This window comes from Lonchura striata, chromosome Z (assembly GCF_046129695.1).
Source record: "Lonchura striata isolate bLonStr1 chromosome Z, bLonStr1.mat, whole genome shotgun sequence".
Lineage (NCBI taxonomy): Eukaryota > Metazoa > Chordata > Aves > Passeriformes > Estrildidae > Lonchura > Lonchura striata.
Genome location: NC_134642.1, coordinates 39,057,775 through 39,082,509, shown reverse-complemented (window position 1 = coordinate 39,082,509; position 24,735 = coordinate 39,057,775). Strand labels below are relative to the sequence as shown.

Here is a 24,735-nt window from a genome sequence, read left to right as displayed (position 1 = left end):
AAAAATATACATTAGGTGCATTTGCTCTATATTGTCTGTGGATATCAAATATTAAATTTTCATTTTCTGCAAAAGTCTAAGGTATGTTCTTTATATAAATACTTTAAGAGACTAAAGTTAATATTACTAGTCAAAGAGTCTCAGATTCAAACATGCAGTTACAACTCTTCATAGAAATATTATTTTTCCAAGCCCCTGAGAGTAAAAGCTTTAGATTATTTTAGTTTACATTATTTACATTATTTGGTTTAGATTATTTTGGTGTACATAAGACACCCTTCCTTGGAATTCCAAGATCAACACTTGTTTCAGTTTCAGAGGACAAATTCACTCACTGGATGATCTTGACTGTAGACAAGAGACCAAAGAAATAGATAGATAAATCCTAAGGTTAAAATAAATCAGTCACTAGAGATCTTAGAGTTTCTCATCAAGGTAAGATTTTTTTGTTAATTTCTAATGTCTAATTTTGCTAATTTGATGATTTCAGCAAATTAGTTATTCTCTTCTTTATATTGTACAGTGTTTATCTGTATTTTCTGACACTGTGTTTGTTTTTCTTTGATTTCTGTTATTAGGTAATCAATTCCTCCCTTTGCCTACAGAAATGCCTCTGTGTGTCTTAAGAATTCATTAGATTTCATTGTTAAGTATTTGGTCACATATATAGAGTCATTTACCATTTGAAAAGCACCTTCTTCAATTTGAACTTCATCTTTGTACAAAAGTCTTTATCTGCTCATACCTATAGGAGAAATCAGAATATTTTATTTACAATTGTTGAGTGTGTGCTGTCTCGACAGGATGATAAGAAAAGCCCTGATTGAAGCCTTTCTGCAGAGCGCCAGCACCAAGGAGTTATCAAATAACTGCAATAGACACCAAGCCTTGTTTAAACATTTCCAGAGTAATCTGTCAGCAGGGAATGCCCACAGCCTTAATGCACAAATAGCAGGAGCAGTGCCTAGTCAGTATCACATTAATCAGGGGCTGTGCAAAGAGAAGTGTTTTAAAAGATTAGGGAGTTCTGGAGAAGCACTGCCCCAAGGCTACCCAGCTGCCAGCACTCCCCCGTTCCTGGGTACTGGCACTGCTCCTGCTTTCCCTCTGCTTTATCCAACACGGCCTACAGTCCACCAGAACCAAAGGGATCATCCTGATTTCATAACACAAATAACCAGTCTGGTGTCCTCCTTGCAGGAAGCATTTGCTGCAGACAAATCCCTTAAACAGTCTACTCGTTGTTCAATAAAATGCTTGTCACACATGTTCATCATTATAATCCTTTGCAGTCAGATAGTACCATTCTTCTGATGAGCTCAGCCTACAAATTTAGCTTGAATCTGGTCTGACATCTGCCTCCAAGTATGCTTTGATTTGAAAAATCACATTAAAACCCAGCCTAGAATTGTCTCTGCTTGTGCATGTGGGTCTCTGTGTGCCTGGACACATGGATAGAAATTCCTAATATTTCAGTGTTGCTTGAATGAGTGCTGAGCACTGCAGGCCATCTGCCAGTAACTGTATTTCTAAACTTGGAAAAAATTAAGAAAGGAAGAGATATTTTAAAGCTTTTGCTCATAACAGCAGTGATTTTTCTGGAAATTCAAGCAGCTCTGAAAGGGATGTACCATTTTCAAAGGCAGCTCTCACGCAACAGGTTTCTTTGAGCTCTCCATAACTATATGTCTTCATATTCTGCCATGTTAAATAAGGACAAAAAATTATGTTTTCATCCCCAGGGTCCATACAGTAGATGCCTGTCCAAGGCATTTGGAATCTCAGATGTAAAGTGCTGAAGAAAGGAAAAATCATCTTGTTAAATGAGGGCAAAGCAGAAATTAGGTGCATTGTCAGAATGTCTTAGTGGATCCGGAAGGTCTCTGTAATACTGCATATAGATGTTCAATATTCATGAGAGACTTTTTAATCTGTCATTTTTTAACAGTATAGGATATGCAGAATCCTTTTTTGTTTATATTTTTTGCTCCTAGAGATTTCTCCCCAAATTTCATTTGTTACAATTAGAAATCCTTCATCACAATACTTTTCTGGGGGAAAAAACCAAAATTAAAAACATCCAGAAGAACAAGAATATCACTAACTTCATGGGCTGCAGTTAGTATTTATCAGACTCCCATTGCACAGCCACAGCAACCTTTCTGAATATCTTTTCATTGAGGCATTTGCACTGTAACATTTGATTTTGTATTTATTCTACATCATTGTTGAAAACAAACAAACAAACAAACAAAATCCCCAAAAATAAACATAGGAGAGTTCCAAAACTAGCTCAATATTAACTAGTTAATGAAAAAATCTGCATGCTTGAATTCTGTAGTCCTCAGAGCATATGCTATAGAGACCTGTGAAGCAGCAAAAATCTCTCAGAGCTTCCAAATCTTCCCTCAGTGGTCATTTCTAGCAACCAATATTTGCTTTCCTTTTTTTTTTTTTTTTTTGGTGAAACATGTTGTTATTCAGCTTGAACTACCTGGGGTCTAGAATTCTGAAAAAAAGTTAATAAAAAATGTTTTCTGCACAGTTCTATTTTTGTATTGTACCCAAAGCTCTGCAAGCCAGAGCTGTTATTTCAAATAAATGCTTTTCAGTGCCATTGAGACGCAGGTGCATTTTAACAAGCAAAAGAAATCCAAAGGACCTGTGAATCAAAAAAATCTGCAGAAATCATGACAGAGAGGAAGAGACAAAAAGACAGACCTAGAAAATTAAACTGCTACACTGCTCCTGAAGGAGTGTAATTTACATTGATGAAAAATGTCCTTGCAAATAACATCATCACAAAACTTCCAAGAGATGAAATGTCAAATACTAATGCAATATTGCTAAATATCCCCCATACAAACCCCATTTCAGTGACATTGAAGAGTCAGAAGGTAGAGAATTACCATCTAGAGAAGGGTGGAGTGAAGATATGCCTGAAGAGAGACAGGTCCAGCTGTGGGCCAGAATCAGCAGCATGTTAGGTTCTCCAGCCTGGTGAATTCCCACGTGGAAATGAATTAGCACAAAAAATGTTTATATGCCTATTTTCTTTCTGAGAATGAGCCTGCTCCTTATCATGAATCTGTCAGGTTTAATGGAAAGCATGGACTGATTTTGAGTAAATTTGCTTGGAGTAAAGAAGCGTAAGTGCCATAAACACCATGAGTATCAAAGGGGTCTAAGTGACACTTGTGTGATCCAAGTGGCTGATATGCAGGCAACCAAAGGCCTTTGCATAAGCACTTTTTTTATTTTTTTCAAGACTTCCTTGGCAATGTCAGTCTGAACAAGTACCTGGTGCCAAAGGGATCTAGGGACACCCAGGTGCAAACCTATCACTCCTCACCTGCACAACACAGCTCAGCAAGCAGCTGCTCCTGCTCCACTCCTTTAGGGAGCTGCAGCACCACAGATCTGCCCACAGGGGAGGAAAAGGCAACACAGCAATGGGTTGATAACTCCCAAGTACCCAGTCTGCAAGCTGGGAATGGGGTAGAGGCACAGGAGCCTCTTCCCAGCTGGAGGCCGGCAGAGAAATAGCCCCCATCAGGTCTTTATTTCAAGGGGGCAGGCCTGCTTGGGAGCACCTAAAGGCTGTGAAAACCTTGGCCTCTGAGGTCTTGTGTGACAGTCTGGGCTCTGCCAAGTTTCTGTCTTACAAACCAAACACACTCCTGTCTGCATGGAGGCCACTGGACTGTGGGCCTGTGTGTACAGATACAACTCTGAGGTTGTAGTTCAGGGCTGGTGGAAGGTCACTGAGCAAATGCCATTTCTGAAGATGCCAGATTACATACTGGTAGACCTACTTTTGACAACTTCTATCAGTCACTTTTACATTCCTCCCTAGCCCAAGACATAAAGTCCTAGAGTCCTTCACATCCCCTCCTGGCCTGGCATCCTGCCTGCTATGGGACACCTGTGTGACTGGGGGTGCTGAGCACCTTTATCTGCCCAGTCTCATCCCATCACTCTCTAGTGCAGTCACTCCTAACTGTACTCATCTGGATGGTGGTAGAGAAAGCACACAGAGCCTCGGGACCATGGTTCACCAGCTTAGGTCAACACAGGCACAACAATGAGGACAGCTGGCATTCATTCACAGCACCACAGAATCATTTGTGTTGGAAAGACCCCGAGTGTCATCAGGGCCAGCCTTTGACAAACACTATCATGCCAACCAAACTCCAGCACCAAGTGCCACAACCCATCCTTAGATATTGTACCTGTGAGTGTAAACTTCCAAAGTTACTGAGCTGCAAACCACATCTGTCTAGGAGATCAAGAAGGTTTTTCCACTCTGCATTTCTGCATGGTGCCCAGGTCTGGAGAATGCTAGTCCAACGCGAGGAGCCTTCTGTGGGCCACCATCCTGGCTGAAATGCTGACCTGACTGTGATTCAGAGCCCTTGTTCAGCTGTGATGAAAAGGTGAGACTTTTGCAGAGAAAAATTTCATTGAGAGCAACACCAAAGCTATTGCTGTGGGCAGAACCCACCCGCTGTGGCAGATAGAAGGCTTCCCAGAGCAGCTGAAGTGGAGGAGCCCACGTCTGCTTCCCTTTTCTCTACAGCTGTAATGCAAAAAGAATATGCCAGGTTGCTTCTTGGACAGAGAACTTCAAGAGGATTCGCTGCTTGAAAGCCGAGCTCTGCCTATCCTCTGTTTCTGCTGGCATCTCTTTGAGCTGCTGCAGCTCTGTGTAGACTAAGTGGGGACTGTGGAGCCCTGACAAAGGAGAGGGAACCAGTGGGATATTTCTATTTCTGGAATTGCCCATTAGAGAAGCTATTCTGTGGTAAGCAGCATGCCAGCGCACTTTAAAAAAATAAATAGGAACAAGAATATTAGCAGAGGAGGCATATGTGGCTTCAAGACCATGACTCATCAGGTTAAATCAACCAGCTGAGGTCAGTGCTTCTATTTATCAGCTTTTAGTTGCAAGAATGGCAATGGGGACAGTGATTCTATTACTTAAATTTTACATGCTGTGAAAAATACGGCAGTGATTAATGTCTGTAACAGGCAGCTAAATGTGCTGCTTTTAGAATCGAGAAGCTATTTCAAGGTCAAGGGTTTTAGTTTTCTTCCTAAAGTGGGTTTTCAGCTGGAAGGGAACTTCACACAGATTTCAGGGTATTTATGGGCAACAAAAATATTTTTTGTTCTCATCATCATCCAAAACCAGCTCAAGTACAGCTTGATAAGAAAAGCCCCACTAATTGCACTTCTGGAGTCAGCCATCATTTGTGAACTGTGGAACCATGAAAGCATTGACAAACATGAAAGCAGTGACAAACATGAGGATATCTTAACAAATACAGAAAAGATTTCTGTGATGTACTGTTGGACTTCTCTCTGATGACCCAGAATTTGGCTACCAAGAATACTCACCTTAGGCAGTCTGTACCCTGGTCATTTATACCATCAGCATGGGGGACTCTGGACTAGATGCTGCAGGGACAGAGGCCCTTGCCCTTGGTTTGATCATGAGCTGCTACTGAGGGCACATTGAAACTCGGGCTTGGATAGGTAGGGGGAAACCACCTGTTTGAGGAAGGTCCACTGCTGCTGCCAGGACACCGCATACAGATCATTATGATAGGTGCAAACAGCCTTACATTCCTGCTGTCTTAAATGTGAGTTGTTTACATTTTTGCTGTGAAATTATCCCATTCTGGTCCTTAGTGTCAAATTTTAAATAAATAAATAAATAAACCAGACGTATTGCCGATGGGAGGACAGAAGTCTGTAGACAAGTCCATATACCATGTGGTTGTGCAGGAGAAGAGATGCCCTGCTCTCTTCCCTTTCACCGTGAAAGTAGGATGATGACAAGGCAAGCCCAGAGCTGGAGAGTAACTGCATTATCTGCAGTTATCTCCGATTCCCAGCAGAGAAGCAGAGGTAAGTTAAAACCGAGTGACTCATGCCTCTGATTCACCTCCCGCGGCCGCTGCCCCTCGCCGCGCCGCTGCCGCACGGGCAAAGGGAGCTGGGCGGATCTCCCCAGTGAAACCCATGCTGATCCGGCAGGGGAGCTCACCGCGGGACGGCGTGGCCGCCAGAGACTGGCTCGCTCTGGTGTCTGTCGGTAAAACCCAGAGCAGTAACCGGGGGACCCCAGCCCCGCAGCTGTGCGCCCCAGCCCCGCGGGGCAGCCGGAGGGCGAGGCCGGCGCTGGCCCCGCGCAGCGCGGCTGGAAGCACCGACGGAGCGCAGCCACCGCGGTGCCGCACCCGCCAGAGGCTCGGCAGAGCTCCCCGGCTGCCAGCCCAGCGAGGAGAAGGCTGAAGGGTCTGTCAGCTTACTAGCCAGCCCCTCCAGGCATCTGGGATGGTGCTCCCAAATGTGTCTCTCTTCCCGCACTCGTGCCCTGCTCCTGCAGCAGCCGTGCTCCAGAGACAAACCCCGTCTCTGCGGCGCTGCCCAGCCCCGACACCTGCGGCTGTGTCTGCCTGCACCTCCCAGCAGCCAGACAGCCACCGGAACGCGCAGAACTTCCACGGTAATTGCAGCAAACCCTGGTGCCGGTCGGGGCTGCGCTGTGATTGCCGGCAGCAAGGATAAAAACCTCCGTGCATGCTCTCAAAGCTGTTTAGATGATAACCCCGCTCAGACCAGGGCTCTCTGCAGCAGCACCGTCTTTCAGCAAAGTCAGCTTGTGTCCGTGCGGGGCTTTGTGCAGCGCTACCTGCTCACTCATTCTTCAAGTGTTTTGTTTGTTTGTTGAATTTTTCTTTTTGTTTTCTCTTGAGGTCAACTTCCAAATGAGATACTTTGGTAAGATTTTCTCCCTTAAAGCTCTCACTAGGCACCACTTCCAAGGTTTACACTCTTGAATTTCATTATTTCTGATGGAAACTGCATGCATCCCAGGTCCCTGGAGCATTGGGAGGAGGTGATTTAACTACTAATGTCAGTCTGATAATTTTGTACCTGGGTTTGGAGGCATACTCTGTGGCTGGTTCTCCACTAAGTGCTTGGTGTGTTGAATTTTTCATGGGTAAGACATCTATGACTAAGGCATCCAGAAAGATTATTCTTTTTAAGTACAGGTTAGGTACTCTTTTATTTGATTTGTGTGGGTGTTATTTCACTCAGCACTTGTGTCTTGTGACCCACTTACAGGTTGAAACAGGCTCTAGTGAACTTTCATGCCTTTATATTCCTGTTGCTCTTAACTTACCCCCCCCCCCCAAAAAAAAAAAATATACATATTAAAAAAAAACAACAAAACAAGAAACCAACTTAAACCAACCTCTGAGGCAACTATCTTTGAGGTATAAATCAGAAATGGCTCTTCTGTACAAGTGATTGTAAAAGTGTTCAACTCGTGTGTCTCATGGGCTATGATGGCAAAGTGGGGTCCCAGCAGGTCTTGGGGTGCTAGGCTTTTCTAGAAGGATAGCTAGTGGCAGGGACTGTCATGAGCTTTTTGTTAGCCATTATAAAAACTCATGTCCCACATCCAAGAGGATCACGGATGCAGGGCATCTCCAGATTTACTTGTGGCATTTGGGGTAAAGCTGCTGCAAAGGCTCAGGCGCTTCTCCAAATTCTCCCCCAGGCAGACAAGAGCACTGGGAGAGCTTCCAAGATCCCTTTGGAAGGAGTTTAAAAGAAAAGGAAAAGAAAACGTATTTCTACTCCCAAACAACAGTACCCCTGTGGGGAGATAGCTGTGTTGGTGCCTAGCACTTTATTTTACTGGTACCAGGAGGATGTGCATGCTCTTCTGTACAGACATGTTCATATGGAGTTTAAGTAGTTCAGTCTGTCTTTGAAGAAGTTCTGAATTGACTTAATTTCAATGTCAGTGCATCTTCAGATGGAAAATATCTCAATATAATGGCTGAAAGTTACAGTTAGGATACTTGCCTTGGAAATGTGGAGCCCTTGCACAGTATCAGCATCACAATAATCTCATCCAAATGAAGTTAATGAAGCATGAAAAAGAAGTGTAAGGCTCTCAGTCTCCTAACATCTCCTTACATCATAGCAGGATGTCTTACCAGAAAATCTGATGCAGCCAAAACCCATGATACCCATGATACACGAGTAACAGACAGAGGGTTTGGTCAGGAGATGGGACTTGATTTACCGACAGCCTCTCCTCACCTTCAAAGTAACATTCTTAGCAGCCATGGCACAAGTTCCTGCAGCTTCAAGGAGAAGTTTATCCATCTCAGAGCATGCCAAGTGATGATGTAGATATATAGTGACTCTTTACTACTTGGAGTACCTGACTGGTGTGGAATACTGTGCATTTTACTTTGGTTTGGGTTGGGTTTTTTGGGAATCATGCAATACAGCAGGTCATGAAGGAAAGTTAATAAGAAAGTAAAGTGACTCATTTAGAGAAAACACAGAGAAGAGACTAAGAATTGTCCCTTCAGTCCTAGAAGTAAGAGGCACCTTAGTAAGGTGCATCTCATGTAAAAACTTGAGAAGTTCAGCTCATGCATTGGAGAACACAGAAACTTAAATGTTGGATGCTTACTGAAACATGCACGTTGTCTGTCCTGTGAAAAAAGCTGGAGACCTCACAACCACATAAACAGAGACAACAAGGACAAGAATTGAACCAATATAACATTTTTTACATTCACTTATAAACAAAGGCAACAAGAAAAATAATTGTCATGATATAACATTTTTCCAGTCACACAGAAAAAACTGTCTTCCAAAGGCAACAAATGCTTTCAAAGCCACTGATTTCCCTCAACACTGGGGTCAAGTCTGTGCTTTCAGTGAGTTCAAAGCTCTACCCCTTCCTCTCTGTTCCATCCTGTCTCTGGCATATCCCACTGTGTATCCAGGGATCCAGTTTCTGGTGGTTGTTGTAAAACAGTCTTTTTGAAAACTTGGAGCACCTGTTTTAAAACTTCCCCTTTCTTTTCCCAAAGATTTGGAAAGGCTGGTTCACATGCCCTGTGGCCTAAAGCAAGACTGAAAGTGGTGGGTAGTTTCTAAAGAACTCTTGAACGCCTACATGCTTTTTAATTATATAGCTATGTGCACACTTAATTTAATTAAAAAACAATTACCACAATTTATGATATGAGTACAACTCTTTAGCAAACCAGAATTGCAGCTGAGTTTGCTTTTTTTTTTTTTTTTCCTCCTTCTTTTTATTGTTGCTTTTGATTGTAAAGTGATCCTGGCTGATGTTTCTCCTTATGGAATAAAAAGAGTTTCTTAGGATTGGTGCTCTGACTGCTAATTTCTGAAGTGGCAATAGCCTTTTCCTCTTCCTGAGGCAGGCTGGACAGAGGCAGCAATTTTTTTATTGGACTTAAATTATGCTGAATTGAAAAACAGGAGACTACAAGAAGCTATGCTGAACACTATGCTGTAAATTAGAGAGTCTCTTACTGTGCAGAGCAGTACAGCAGAAGAGATCCCTGCAGGGAATACAAGTTCATGCTACACCACTAAATTCCTTGAGATTCATTCATAGAAATTAATGTGCATTAATTAGGAAATGCAAGTATTTCACCAGTGCAGATATGCTATCCTGTCTTTGAGGAAAGTGACAGGTGTATGTATTGGCTGAAAATATCCCATAAATTCATGTTTTGAAAAATAGTTTCTCACCTCCTTTTGTTTAACAGAAGTATCCACAATAAAGGTTTTCTTCATGAAGAAAATAACTATAAATAACACCCATGGACTTGAAGGACATTGCAAAAGCTCAAAAAAAGTCTCAGCTCTGATATCCTAACAGTAATGGGCAGAGGTGCAGAGTTTCTGTCTCTCCCCACATACTTAATACCAAATTACAGGCAGTTGCCTTCCTTGGGGTTTGCTGGATGAGACCCCTTGGTGCATTATCTGCCTGATGTTGTCACCATCTTGCAAAAGAAGATTGTGTGAGTTTGGCTGGCAAAAACGGCAGTTTATCTGTCAAATTAGACATTCAAAATCTGCATCTAAATCCAGTCCCATGAAAGAACTGAGCAAAGCTTCTGGCATGTGTGAAAATTTGGGGCATTCAGGACAAAGCTGAATTATATATATTGTGAGGACGGAATTTCTGCTGGTTGAAGAAAAGTAGCAGACCACCCTCTGTTTCCCTATTTGACCAATTTTCTGAGCAGGAAGCTTGTTGGAGTATCCAACTTAGCAGCCACCATCCAAGCAATGAAACTGATCACAGGATTACAGAAACATTAGCTGAGAAGGACCTTTGGAGGTCATCCAGCTCAACCTCCCACTTGGAGAAGGGTTTTTCCCAACACTGGATCCAGTCAGCTGTGGCTTTGTCTAGACCAGTACACAAGACCTCCAAGGACAGAGCTACCACAGCACTTTTGGTTAGTCTTTTTCTGGGCTATAGTCTCCTCCCAGGGAAAAAATTTTCCTGAAGCTCAATTTGAAACTCTGACAGTGCAGTTTGGTGTACTACCTTCTGCTACTGAGATATATTAATCCCTGCTAGTCTTGTAATTCCCCTACCAGGTAGTTGTGGACCCCTAGGCCTTCTCTTCCCTAGATTAAAATATCCCAGCTCTTTCCATCTCTTCACGTAACCATGTCCCCCAGACCCAGGATTATCCTGACTGCCCCTTGCCGGACCTTATTTCTTCAACATTTTTTCTGAACCAGGGGACCCCAAGCCAAACCTCACATGGTATTGCTAATGTTGATAAGTTCTTCCACAACTTCTTTCCCAAAAATGATGAGGTGGTGTTGTGGTCTGACAGGGAAGTGAATTTTCTCAGGAAGTTGGGGTCAAACTAATTAGTGGTTAGGTTTGGATATTGGTATTTATAGTGACTACTGAAAGCATGGACACGCTTTTGAGAATACAGGGGGTTAAAAGCAAGAACTCTTAAGGGGAACTTTTGTTTTTAGTTCCAGTTAGTGTAGAGCGCAGATTCTCCCCTGCCTAGACACAGGCTGGGTGGAGGAGTAACCATAGACTGAACCAATTTCTCGTGCAATAAGGACTGCATTTTTAGAGGAATGCAATAGTAAGCCAAGAGACCGGCTTCAGTAACTACCAGCACAGGAATAAAGTGAACAGAGGGAAGTTGAGGAGGGTGTAGTAGTACTCTCTGTCTTCAAGAAGAAGATCTCTGTTCTTAAGACCCTGGCATTGGTTTGACACTGATATTGCGCCAGTGTCAAACCATGACAGCTGATGCTGAAAGCCTCTCTGAAACCAAGCATCCACTGTTACCTCCTCCTAGTCCACACAGGAGGCATTTCATCACAAAAGGCAATTTTGTCAGGCCAAGTTGGATTTAATGAATCTTGGACCATTCCTTAGTGCTTTCCTGCATTACATGTTTGGAGTGGCCTCAAGAGGCTGCACTTCCTGCACCTCTGGAGGATTTGAGACAAGGCTGATTGCACCCTGCTCTCCACCTCAAGACAGGCATAACACTGGCCCAGTTCCCAAGGGCTTCTCTGAGTCACTGTGGTTATTCCCAGCTGAATCTGTCCATCCCTGTCAGCTCCTTGGGGCAAATCCCATCCAGCTGTATGGATCTGTACATGCAACCTCCCTGAGCAGTCCCTGATGCTGGCTGCCAACCTTCATCCCAGGCTCTTGGGGCACACCCTGAACTCTGGGGCAGGCGGAGAACAGCACATACCAGCATGTCCTCATCTCTCATGTCACTTGGTTGTCTCCCTCACTTTCAGACTCACAGTGCTCACTGTGGGTTGCCTCATCTGGGAACACAAGTGGTGCTGTGTTGTGAACCTGATAGATCCCCAGGGCTGAGAGAGGGAAGCCCAGGGACATGAGGCTCCTAGCCTTGGAGATGGTAAGAGCCTGGAAGCAGAGCAGCTTCCACAGCAACCTTGACAGTTGGCTGCAGATCTGAAACAGGCAAGTGGCAAATCTGCAGAGCCCTGGGCAGCTCAGAGACATTGACATGGGAGAGCTGGGACTCATTTGACTGTATAAGCAAAGAGCTGAGGACCAAGCAGAACTAAACCTCATTCATTACTGCAACCCCACGGGGTTTCTGAACTCCTTTCTGTGCTGCTGATGAACAGAGCCTGCAAGACACACCAGGAGCAGCATAGTCACCAAACTGCTTGTACCTCTAGTTATCTCTGAAGCAATTACCTTCAGAGGACATTCTTCAATTAAGGCTGCTGCTTCTCTCTATTGCTGTGCAGAGAAATTGAAAATGTGCCAGACATATCTGCTGTTTGTGGCTCACAAATCCTTAACCCTTGTGCTGACTGTCAGCCATATGTGATTTTGGCAGAAGGTCCTGTCCAAGAAGAAAGAATTTAAAATTTAAAAAAAGGATACTCAGTACAATCAAAAGACAACTTTGTCTCCTCTTAAAAGATAATGTTAGGAGATGATTCAAATGTCTATATAGGCTGTGTGCAAATTTCTTTGCATATCAGTACTGCTTGGACATTCTGATGTTTTTTGATGAGCATCTCAGACTTTGCTGTATTGAAGTGTGTGCAAATCTTCAGCTGGATCTCAGAAGGAAGCTCTCAATAGCTAGAGACTAATATCAGGCAACATCCTTGCAGTGAGGCATCTACAAATGCAGCAAATTTAGCTCCATTTCCTGTTTGCAACATATCCAACAAACAGACCCCTGTTGTTATTATGTGTTTATAATTGCATTTTATTTCAGGCCTGCTTTATTTGTACATATTCCAGTTTGAGGAAGGTCACATGCGCTCCCTTGTTTCAAGCAGAGCCGCTCGCCTGCACGATGTGGCACTTTCTGGGCTGAGTGGGACCCCTGTGAGCAGCGGCTGCTCCCTCCCACGCAGGCACAGGCGCGGCCCCAGACACATCTGCAGCACGTTCACTGGTGGGCACGAGCCAGACTCACTCCACAGCTCCTGCCTCCTATACTGTGCTCCAGGGATAAATCCCCAGCCACAGAGGTCTCTGGGGCATGCGGGGTGGGACTGCAGGGAGAGCAGGCTCCAGGGAAGGACGCTCAGGTCTGCCATGGATATGAAGCTCATGGCCTGCATGGATGAAGATCGGCTCCCACTTACACCCGAGAGGCACCAAGTGCTTCCAGCCTCTGGCTCACAGCAAATGCCAATTGCACCGGGAGTGAAGAGAAATGAAGCATGTATCCATGCAAGATCTTAGGAACACTGAGAAAGGGTAATGACCTGAGGAATCCCAATCTTTCCAGGACAGGAAGCTCCCTTGGATCAGTTTTTGTTCAGGCAACAGTGTGACTTCTCTGCCAAGGACTTGGCTTACTGCCACTGCTGAGTGGGTTACCAAAAGATTCCTGCTTGGAAAAATTATCTGGCTTTGATAAATTTCTTCTGCAAGTTCTCTGAAAATACAGGGTCTGAGATTTTTAATAGTGTGTAGAAGTTGTTCTGTTTAGCACTGCAAAACCTATTCATTACTTAAATTGTATTTTTCAGAAGTGTCTGAAGTCCTGAGAAGTTTAAGGAGTTAAAGCAGGATTCTAAAAGCTGGTTGAGACATGATTTGGTTTCATTTAACAGTCAGGAAACAAAGAAGGACCTATAAAGACACCTTGGCAGTAGCAATGAAAGCTTATAAACTGCCTGTCATTGCACTTTACAAAGTCTTCTTTAACATTTACCTTCAAGATCAATCCCATGTCAAAGGGACAAAAAAAGTCAAGATTTGAATAAATGTAAAAAATAAAGGGGCAACAGAATATAAATCTTGAAGGGCTAGTGCATTAGATGATGGCAACCCCTTTTTGAGCAGACATCAGATACACTAGATGAGAATTAACTGAATGATGAATTCAGGTAATAAAGGAAACAAATCAAAGATCAAAACATTTTAGTACATTGTGCCACAAAAATTACTTACTCCATCACACTCTAAGTCTAATTATACCTTTTTCTTTCCCCACTCATCCCTTTTAATCTCATAATATACATGTAAAGAAACCTTGTAAATAATGTGCTTCTTTGAGCTACAACGCAAACTCAACTCCTTAAACAAGCAGAGAGCCCAAATGAGAAAATTACTGTTGTATAGAATACTCTCACTGTAGGAAAAGCTGGAGTGAGAGATAGCAAGTCCTTGAAGCACTGGCTTACACGATCTACTTACATTAGAGAACTAGTAAAATCATCACCTTCAGCTGCAAGTTCTTCCTGCTGCATTGAGCCTAAGTTGCTTTAGAAGCGGGCAAAGAGAAATTTCAAGGTAAATTAGCACCAGGTTGCATTCACCTTAACAAACTGGGTGTTATGAGTTAAAGCAGGCCACCAGACGCTTCAGTTTAGCCATCAAGGTAGCTATTTTTGACAAACCCTTTTGCTGACAAAGAGGAGGCTCCTTGAGGCTTTGATGGGGAATAAAATCAAGAGGGGAAAGTGCTTTAATCAAACACCACCTAAAACACAGACCTAAGTGCCACATCCAGTTGTTTCCTTAACACTTCCAGGAACAGTGACTCCACCACCTCCCTGGGCAGCCCATTCCAGTGCTTAACCATCCTGTCAATAAAAAATTCTTCCTGACGTCCAACCTGAACCTCCCATGGCACAACTTGAGGCCATTTCCCCTTGCCCTGTCACTTGTTCACTGGGAGAAGAGCTGATCCCCACCTGGCTACACCCTCCTTTCAGGGAGTTGTAGAGTGACAAGTTCCCCCTTGAGCTTCCTTTTCACCAGGATAAACATCCCCAGCTCCCTTAGCTGCTTCTCAGAAAATTTATGTTCCAGTTACTTCCCCAGTGTTCCCCTCCTCTGGACACACTCCAGCACCTCATATGTCCCACTGAATTCAGTGGCCCAGAACTGGACATAGAACTCCAGGTGTGGCCTCACCAATGCTGAGTACAGGGGGACAATCACTGCCCTGGTCCTTCTGTCCACACTATTGCTGAAATCACCAAGTAACAAGACAAGAAACAGAGAAGACCAGAGCCCAAAGTCAGGGGAGAAAAAAATTGAAACAGCAAATTATCTGGAAGTACAGAAAGGTGGACGTGACATTAGGGGGAAAGCCAAATACTACTTTGGCTTTCTTTCCCTATTTTCATCTGCTGTCTTGGGGTCCACATTTTCCTGTGTTTCTACAGCAGCTTTCTCTGGGGTCAGAGGGTATCATCAACTTTCCACAGGCTTCATGTTGCTGCTCTGTGGGCAGGAGAAAGCACAGCCCATTGTGAGGAAACTCCAGATCTTATTCAGAGATTAACAAGGACAGCAGCTTTGACAGGGCTTCTTCCCCAACCACTGCCCCAAGGCAGTCACCCCATACAGACACCCGAGATCCTACTCTATATTTAACAATTACAAAGCATCTAACAGCATCTCATTTCCTAAGTAATTAAATTGTAAAATGCATTAAGCATTTCCACAGGATAAACTTACTTTTTCAGTTTCTTTTCAAAAATAAATTACATTATCAAAAAATTCATATTTCTCTGAAGCTGGAAACTTCCCCTCCACAGAGAAAGATGGACAATAGGGCTAAGTGGGACATAACAGACTTTGGCTGCCTGAAGTGCCTGAGGCAGAGCTGCGGCTTTGATGAAAACCTTAAAAAAAAGTTGTTTCTCAAACTGGTGAATAATGCAGCCTGAGGAAAAACTGGAAATTACTGAGCAAATGAAAAAAAACATATCCTTTAGGTATTGCATGCATGTGATATGCAGTAACCACCTGCAGCTGGCAGCATGAAAAGAGTGCTTTATTTTGTTACAGTACACATTCAGTCCAGTTCACAGAGAACACATCAGTTAATACATATCTTCACCTTGTAGGAGAAATGGGCATGAACACACGAGCACGCAGTCAGCAGCCATTTACTGCCACTTATGCAAATTTTGCCTCAAAAGCATCATTTATGGTACACACATTTCACCACTAGTCCATGTAACAGCACTGTAATGCCAGCTCTAGAAACACGGAAGATGATGTCAATCTCAAGGACTGTGAAAATGCGTTTGTGTGTGTGTATAAACATATATATGTGTGTGTGTGCATGTATATATATATACTGCTTTGTGATTTAACTTCCAAAATCCTGGTTTTGACTTGAAAGTTTGTTTTAAAAGAATGTCCCTGAATAATACATGCTGTTCCTTGAGGCACGTGTTCTAGTTCAGGCTTTGGGTAAGACTCTTCACTTGAAGCACCTACTGAGAGACGAGGGTTTGGAGCCAACTGAACTGTCTGGAAGCCAGGTAGGTCTCCGTGAGCTGCAGTAGCAGCCCACAGGAAGAAGGGTACCTGAATATCACCAACAGTCTCCCATGTTTAACCATTTTTTAAAAACCTGAAATAGCAATAAAAAAAGGCAACGATGCCAGCCAAATCAGGTCCTGTTAACCTACCAAACTTACCTTCCTGGAGGTTTTGGGCTTTTTGAAGCACAGGACTTGGGACTCCAAAAGCTCATCTATTTCCACTGCACATCCAGGTTTACACCAGGTAGTCCAGCAAAAGACACTGTTGCTCTTTCCAAACCCTTCCTCACTTACATCCAATTTCTTTGACATGTTCAGCACAGACACCCTCCATCGTGGTCAGATGTTTTATCTAAGCAAAATAAAGCTGATAAATACTGTGTGCAGTTATCTTCTGTGTGGGAAAAAAAAAACAAACAAAAACCAACCCAAATAATCTTTCAAGGAGGGGATTAAAAAAGGATGACTTTTTCTAACCCATGTAGACTGTAAGGGTGATAAAACTCCAGTATTCCCCACAACCAAACATGTAAACAGCAGGAAAATGGAAAATCCTCACAGAATGAAGGAGAGGCCAGAAAAAGGACTGTGAAAAATACTTCCAGTCTGAAGCATGCTTCAAGTAGCTTAGATTTTCAAAGCCATTTAAAAGTTTTGTGCACATAACTTTGTCCTGCAAACGCCACCATTTTCTGACCTTTCCACCCAGTTACTTTTTTCTCCTTTTCAAAGAGCAACAGAAAATGAGATAACAGATCACATGAGAGAGACAATGAAAGCTGTGAGCTGCATCTACTACCAAATACAGAAAGTATTCCATAAGCTGTCAAATATAAGAGCAACACAGCAATGTGCATTTTCCTTCCACTTAAAAGCAATCACAGCTTGAAATGTTTAAAAGACAATGTTCCAAGTTTATGCCCAAGCCGCTCAAAGTTTTTCAACACAGCATCTTACAAGTGAGAGAACACTGTTTGTCTTTTTATTTGTAAACCAGAGTTTGAAATACTTTACAATATACTTTTAATTTCATTTGTCTAAAGAAATAGCATTAAGAACTGAAAGAACAGTGTGCCATTAAATGTTAAGGACCATATTTTTAAAAACCTTTCTTAAAAAAGGTTATAGAGGTATGATGAATTTAAGTTGTATTTTAAAGTCAACTACTTAAGCATCTCAGTGATTGAAAATGAAGTGCAAAATTGGAAGTCAGGTCACAGATGAGGCTGCAAAGCCGTGCTCAAGACTGAAGAGGTCTACCTAGGGCAGGCACAGTTGCAGACTCCCCAAATGAATTCAGCCTGTCCCAGCCATGAATCCTGAATATCCAAGCAACACCACTCATTAAGTCAGTTTGAACTACTTAATATAAATTCACCCTTACTAATAAGAAGGATATAAACTAAAGCTTTCAGTTAGGCAATAAAACCTTTCTAATTAGCAACAAAAAAGTATAAGTGACATGCTTACTCTGTTTCAGGCACTTTCAAGATCATAGTTTATTTACTGTAGGTAAAAAGCTAGTATACAGATTAAGGGACCTCTTAAATTTCAACTCTACAGTTATACACCATCTAGTATTCTTGTTCTGAATATTAACCAAAAGATTTCTAAACACCTGTAAGCCCCGCTATAAATCTGTATTGGTATGATGAAGAAAAGTATAGAAATCAATGCTTAATTTTTTCAATGCATAATATTTACACGGTGAAACCAATGGGAAATAACAAGCAGCAGCAAAGAGGAAATAAATTTTAAAAAGCCAGAGTTTTATATAGGTTTGGGGTTTTTTTACAGTAGTGTGCTAATTAGCATAATTGTATATATGAAAATTAAAATATAGCAGAGCATCCCATTACAGAAATCTGAAGTCTCTGAACTGCTGCCGTTACTTGCTAACCATTTACATGCAACACCTGCTAGGACTTTTTGAAGTGTAAAATAGTTCAAGGTTTAAAAGACAAACATTAGTTTGTGTACAAAACCAAAAACTGCACTCAAGAATTGTACTGGTCATGAGTCTTTTCCATACAGAAGTGAAGGGAAAGAAAAAAGTACCAATGATAGAAAGCAGTCTCTTTCCATTCACTAATTTTCAAAGGCAATGCATAGACTGAGAATACCTGGATGGCAAACTCCAGAGACTCTGGAAATAAACAGCTTTCACACACAGGACCTCTGCAGGAGGCCTTTCAGATGGCAATGGCTGATAGCAAATAAGGGGCACCAGGTGTACAAGTAGTATATCTTGCAAAATACTAAGATGGGGCAGCTGTTAATATACAATGTGAACTATATATACACAATATAATGGAATGTATCCCCTTTCAAAACTGGTTTATGAAACAATTGGACCTTTCTAAACTAGCCTTATGACTCAGCTATCATTTTAATGAAAATATAAGTACACAAGAGACCTGCGTGAAAATTAAAATTTATGGGGCATTTTACAGGAACTATTGACGAAGCTGCTTAATGGCATTTCTGCTTTTTAAGTAAATTTGTTATATGCAATTGCAAACATCTGTGTAAAAAATGTCCTGACAGACACTTCAACATGGAGCTTTGGTGACAAACCATTTCAATAACAATGAGGTGAAAAATTAAACGAAGTATTTAAGGTAACTCAAATGAAGAGGAAATGGAATGCCATTTCCAACTGCCAATATAGCAGTTCATCCTTCTTTTGTTGTTTTAAATAGGAAAGTCTCTTGTACCAGCAGAATCCTGTATACAGAGAGAGAAGTAGGGAATACACCATTTAATTTAATAATTCCCATTAAACAAAAGCCAATTCATCATGTGAGAAGGTACAAATTACAGAAAACATGAATAGTCAATAAAAGAGGAAAAGACCGGTTTACATGAAAGAAGAGAGAACACTTCAGTCTGAATGCAGTTACTTTGTGAAAGCCGCTACAACAGCCCACAGAACCTCATTCGTGTTGGTTTTCATACATTCAACCTCAGGGTCTAAATCCAGGAGTTGCCGCACTCTCTTTGTGGCTAAATCATACTGCTCATCCAGGAGTGGGGCAAAAGCGTTCTCCAGGACATCTGAGGCGTGGGCTAGGTACACGAGCGCCAGCAAGCGCTTGTCCATGCGATGGGGGTCGTTCACCCACTTGTCAAGAACTGCCTCCTGAACCTTCTTGATGAGGCGCTGTTTGATGTTGTTGTTGGTGAGAGGGTGTGTAGTCATGTCAAAAAGAAGGAAGTTCTGTTTCTCTGTTGTCAGTACACCTTTTTCTACTAGATTTTTAGCTAACCGCTCACGGACATTTCGTAGCTGGTAGTGCAACTTCAGAGGGTTCCATGTTTCACCTAAAACAGCAAGAAAACCACAGAATAGTCAGATAAAGTTACACTGCACTGCTGAAGTGATTTTTTTCTCCCCTCCTCTGTGGTGCAGAATAAGCTGTCAAAATCACATAGCAGACTACAAGACACTGTGCTCCTGTCAGCATTTCTCTGATATCTGGCATGGAGGCAGAGACCAGGAGAACCTCCTTGGAGGAGCTCTGGGGTACTCTGACAGTTTGGATGAAATGATCGCTAAGCCATGTCTTGATTACAAACATGAAAAATAAACAAAAACCTTGTACTGTAAGATGGAGGTTTTCCATAAATATAAGAATTTCTGTACCAAACTCCTGAAAAATGTATTGGTTAGCATAAAGTAATAACAAGAACAGTAGTAAGCCATAGGTGACTTTGAGGTTTCTCCCACTATGATGGAGGGTGACACACTGTATCCAAGTAACAGCCAAGATAAGCAAGTAAATGAGGCGACTCCAACTGCAGAGTGAAAGTCAGAAAACCCAGGCCTGAACTACACAAGTCCAACTACACATCACTGAATTTGATTCCCCAGTTTGATCTTAAATGGAACTATCACACATACACAAAAAAGTAGTTTCCTTACTTTCACAGGGTAAAGGCTATTTCCTAGATTTTTTTTTACAGCTGCCTGGTGGCTGAAAGTGCTGTGGTGACACCTTGTGTCCAAGCTCGTCAATTACACAGACACTTTGCAGACACGGAGAGAGATTTTGGTCCAAACTCCTTTATTCCCTACCTTTGTTTTCTTTAGATGCTACCTTATAAATATCAGCCTGGCAAACATCACCTTACACATCCACATATTTATTTACATGATGGCTTTGAACTCATATGTACTGTAACTCCAAGCAGCACTTTACATCACTAATAATCATGGATAGAGTTGATCTTTTTCCAGGATCAACCTGGTCCCCAAAGCAAAATTCTAACAGAGTTTATTAAATAAAGAAAAATAAAGCAAAAACAACCAACTAATAAAAATAAAAATCCCAGCCCAGACCCATTGAAATATTTTTCTTCAGAAGGACAGATCTCTAAACCATGGGAAATACAAAGAACACTAATGCCATCCAATAATTAGCAATTATTTAACATATGTTAGTAAAAATCATTGATTCAAGCCTTAGCCACAGCATTGATGATGATTATCTTCCCAGAGCCAAAGTTCAGCAGGGTCAGCAAAACCTTAGCTTATCTCAAAGAGAACCTGCAACACTAGTTCATTCGTTAGCTGACCTTTTTTGAGCCAGTCCTAACTTGATGTGCTGGAAGAGGAGGTGAAATATCACCACAAATTATGTATTTAGGACAAGAAAAATTAATTGTTTTTGCTGGCTGTAAGAGGGAAGGGGAGCTGAGTGAGAACTGAACTGCGCAGCTCCGCAGCAGCCATGACCCTCCTGACATGGGCTGCTTTGTAGTCCAGTCTCCCCCTTGCCTGACAGCCAAGGAGCAGGAGAGGGGGGATGGCAAGAACGTGAGAATTAACTGGTGTGCAAGGAAGGCTGTTTAAGGTGGTGCAGAATGAATGGGAAGAACACAGAAAAGCAGAGAAAGGCAAAGAGATTTTGCTCATTTCTGCAGATTATCTGCAGGTTTTATAATTCTGCAGGTTTTAAGCAGTAGCAGATTTTACACAGGCAACTTCCAAATCTCATTACCCCCCAACCTCACAGCCACATTGTTGACAATGAGGGTCAACAGTGCAGAGATTTTTCCTGCGCTATTTGCACAACTGAAGTACAGCTCTGATCTACTCCAAAGAAGCTGCATTTATGTGCTTTGTGAAAACAGACAAACAGTGGTGATCAATTCTGTCTGCAGTTCAGCCTGGAGAGGAGAAGGCTCTAAGGAAATCTTGCTGCAGACTTTCTGGGCTTAAAGGGGGACTGCAAGAAAGATGGGGTCAGACATTTTAGCAGAACCTGGGACACGAGTAATGGTTTCAAAGTGAAGGAGAGTTTGTTGAGATTAGATACAAGGAAGAAGTTTTTCACATTGAGATGCCAGAATGGACCAATCAGAGAGGTGGTGGATGCCTCATCCCTGGAAGCATCCCATGTCAGGTTGGATGGTCCTCTGGTCTAGTGGAAGGTGTCCCTGCTGACTGCAGAGGGCCTGGACTAGATGGCCTGTAAAAGCCCCTTCCAACCAAATGTATTCATAATTCTATGATCACTGACATTTCATTTTTTCTGAACTATTTACTAGCTTTACAGGGAAAGCTGTGTGCAAAGTACTCATCTTGAAGACTTTGTTTTGATCAACAAGAAATACCTAACATTTTAAAATATTACATTTCTTCAGTTAATGAAAAAATAAAACTCCTAACATTTTTTCTTTATGACTGATGGCCAAATCACCCTCAAGTTTTGTGTGCATGTGCTCTTCACCTCCTTTCTTTATTGAAAGACCTGAATACTCAGTGCACACACTCAGGCTCCAAACTTCCACCAACCATCACTTCCAAACACAGAGAAAGGCAGTTATATCTCCAGGGTGCAGTCCTAATTTACTTCAGAGTCAGCAGAATGCACCTCTTCCACCGAGCTGAGATGTCCTCTGACACTTCCATACAGATCCTTTCTGTACCAAGTTAAGTCAAAAGCAACAGTTACTTATATTTGATTAAGGGCTACAATCAGCAAGAGACTACCCTAGAGGACAAACTAATTATCTTTTTTGCATATTTTCTCTCAAAAAACCTTGCAATATAATCTCTAGTGATGCCAGATAATTAGCTTTATATGGGTAAAAAAAATCAAATATGTTATGTGCAAGGCTTACCACTAAGCAGTTCAATCCAATTTTGTACTGTTTCAGGAGGCTGGGTCTCTTTTATGTGTTTCAGAGCTTCATCAAGCAGAACATCCCCTGTAGGAGCATCTGACTTGCAAATCACCTAAAAATGAATAAAACACAGTCAGTATTTTGACATAATTAATAGATTACAAACACATCCTTCAATAAAAAACCTACCTGTGAGGAAAACCAAAATAATTTTTTAGAATAACAAACTCTCTCTTAAGAATATGCAACTTTGAAAAATGTGAACCTTTATTATCGAAAAAATAAAACTATCTGCACTGTGCTTCAAAATACATTGTCTGAGATTATTTTTAACTTTAATTAACCTTAATGGCCAAAAATTTTAGGATTAATAACAAACTTAAAAGCTGTATTTTGAAGGAAAACACTTCTCTAGCTAGGTCCTTTGCTACCCCCCAAAAATGAAGTACATTGCACTAAATTAGTTTCTGAATACAGTCTATTTAACGGCTTCAATTTATTCAAAATACTGAGTTAAACACTATGGTTGCATGAAAATAACAAAAAAGTATAAAACTAGTTTTCTTCAATATAAGAATGGATAAAAATAGGTTCATGACAACATCTGCAAGTTTTGCAGCTCTGAAGAACACACTGCCAGCTAACAGAGTTTCATTTAATAACAGCTAAACCACACATACTAAGGAAAATACACATGTACTTATAAACCCCTTAACATGCAACAATAAATACAGTACTAACAGTACTATATAAGTCTCTTATTAGATAACTTCTAGAATTTCACTCAGGGAAGCACAACAAAAAAATTGATTCAGAGTAACATAATAAATTCAAAAATGTGAGTAACTGCTTGTTTACCAGTATAAGTAGTTACAGAAACTATGCAAAGTACAATTCTTTTTCAGGAGTCAAAATCAAGAGAACCAAATGAAAACTTATAGATTAAATAAGCTCAAGTCAATCTGTTTAAATAAACTCTTTATTTATAGAAGAACTGCTACAGTTGTTAATAATAATAGTAGTTATTGTTTGTTTTATTATTATTGTTGTCAGTATTATATTTGGTAATTTAAACAGTTTACAAGCTAGCACTTTATAAACATCAGGTAAAAGGTAGCAGGCAACTGACATAAAACTGAATACATCAACACAAATCCATATATATATATATATATATATATATATATGAAAAGCAGGAAGCAAAAGCTCTTATTTTTCCTAACACTTCAGAGTAGTCAGAAAGGTGATTCCATAGCTCTGAGAACATCCTGGTTCTTCAGAGATGCTAGTTCTCAGACTGATTGTAAAAAAATATTCTTTATTCCAATTTTTCAGTGATTAATCAGGTACTAGATTTGCCTGGTACTTACCAACTAGGGAAATTTCCACTATACAGAGTATTTAATTGGCATTTTTCACAATGCAGCTGTGCAATTAAAGCTAAAGATTAAGCACAGATTTTAAAGTAAACTTCTTTTTCTAGTTTTAGTACAAAAATTCACTCTTGCATGAATTGCTCAGAATTGTTATCAATAAAATACTGAAGAAAATCTGCCAAGGATTTTTTTGGGATTCCTTTTGCTTTTTGTAATTCTTTTAATTTCGTTTGCTCTCTGAGCCTGTAAGGCAATGTACAGTACCATCTCCTATACTCAATAACCACTTGCAAAACTCAACATTCATTTATTTGTTTCTAATACTGATCCCAGTAGACAACTCCAAAATGGTGTGCCAATTATATACTCTTAAGCCAAATTTACAAGGCTTATATCCACTTCCAAAGTTTCAATAAGGTCCATCAAGTCCACTGTTCTCTCAGTTTCATTTGACCCTCTGTGGCATTTAATCATAGATTTAATGCATCTCAATCCATTCTGAAGTACAAAGGCTTCAAGTGGAAATCACTGTAGCTATCATTCTTTCAAGTTAATTCTATGATTAAAGCCACAGCTAGCTAGTTATAAACCTATACTACTGCCCAAAAAACTTGTTCAACCCTCTTCTCGTCCTCACCTTATCATTTGTGCCCACCTGATGACAAGATTGAGAGAGTGGTTCCAGTAAAAACTAAACTGATCAAAGTAAATTATTTTGCCCCTGAATTACAACCTTGGATGTATTATTAGACAGCTCTCTCTACTTATTAGGCACAGTATTTATTTCACAGCCAAAGCTAAGGGCATGGGGAGCAAAGCCTGCAAGAGCAGGAAAAGGAGAACATTTGACAGACTAGAGACTTAAGTCTGGCCAACACAGAAACATAATTGAAATTTAGTGTTAATTGAATACTTCAAATAAGGTGCAAAACAACACAAGTCATTCACAAGACTGACTTCTAAATTGATGAGGTGGTGCATTTAGGGATTTTATTTGCAGGAAAGTACTTAAGCAGAAAACAACCTTCACCTAAATCTTAAATTAATGCCTATTTTTATAGAACCGTCCTGC

General features: G+C 41.3%; 1 protein-coding gene across 1 annotated transcript in view; it reads right to left on the bottom strand.

The window, feature by feature from the left end:
• Positions 1-15,635: 15,635 nt before the first annotated feature.
• GOLPH3 (golgi phosphoprotein 3) overlaps positions 15,636-24,735 on the bottom strand; it is a 30,018-nt gene continuing 20,918 nt past the window's right edge. Inside the window, exons 3-4 of the mRNA XM_021554565.2 lie at positions 22,285-22,399; positions 15,636-19,479 (exon numbers count right to left, since the gene is read on the bottom strand). Of these exons, the coding sequence (XP_021410240.1) occupies positions 19,055-19,479; positions 22,285-22,399 (540 nt within the window). The 3' untranslated portion in view covers positions 15,636-19,054. The remainder of the gene's footprint in view (positions 19,480-22,284; positions 22,400-24,735) is intronic.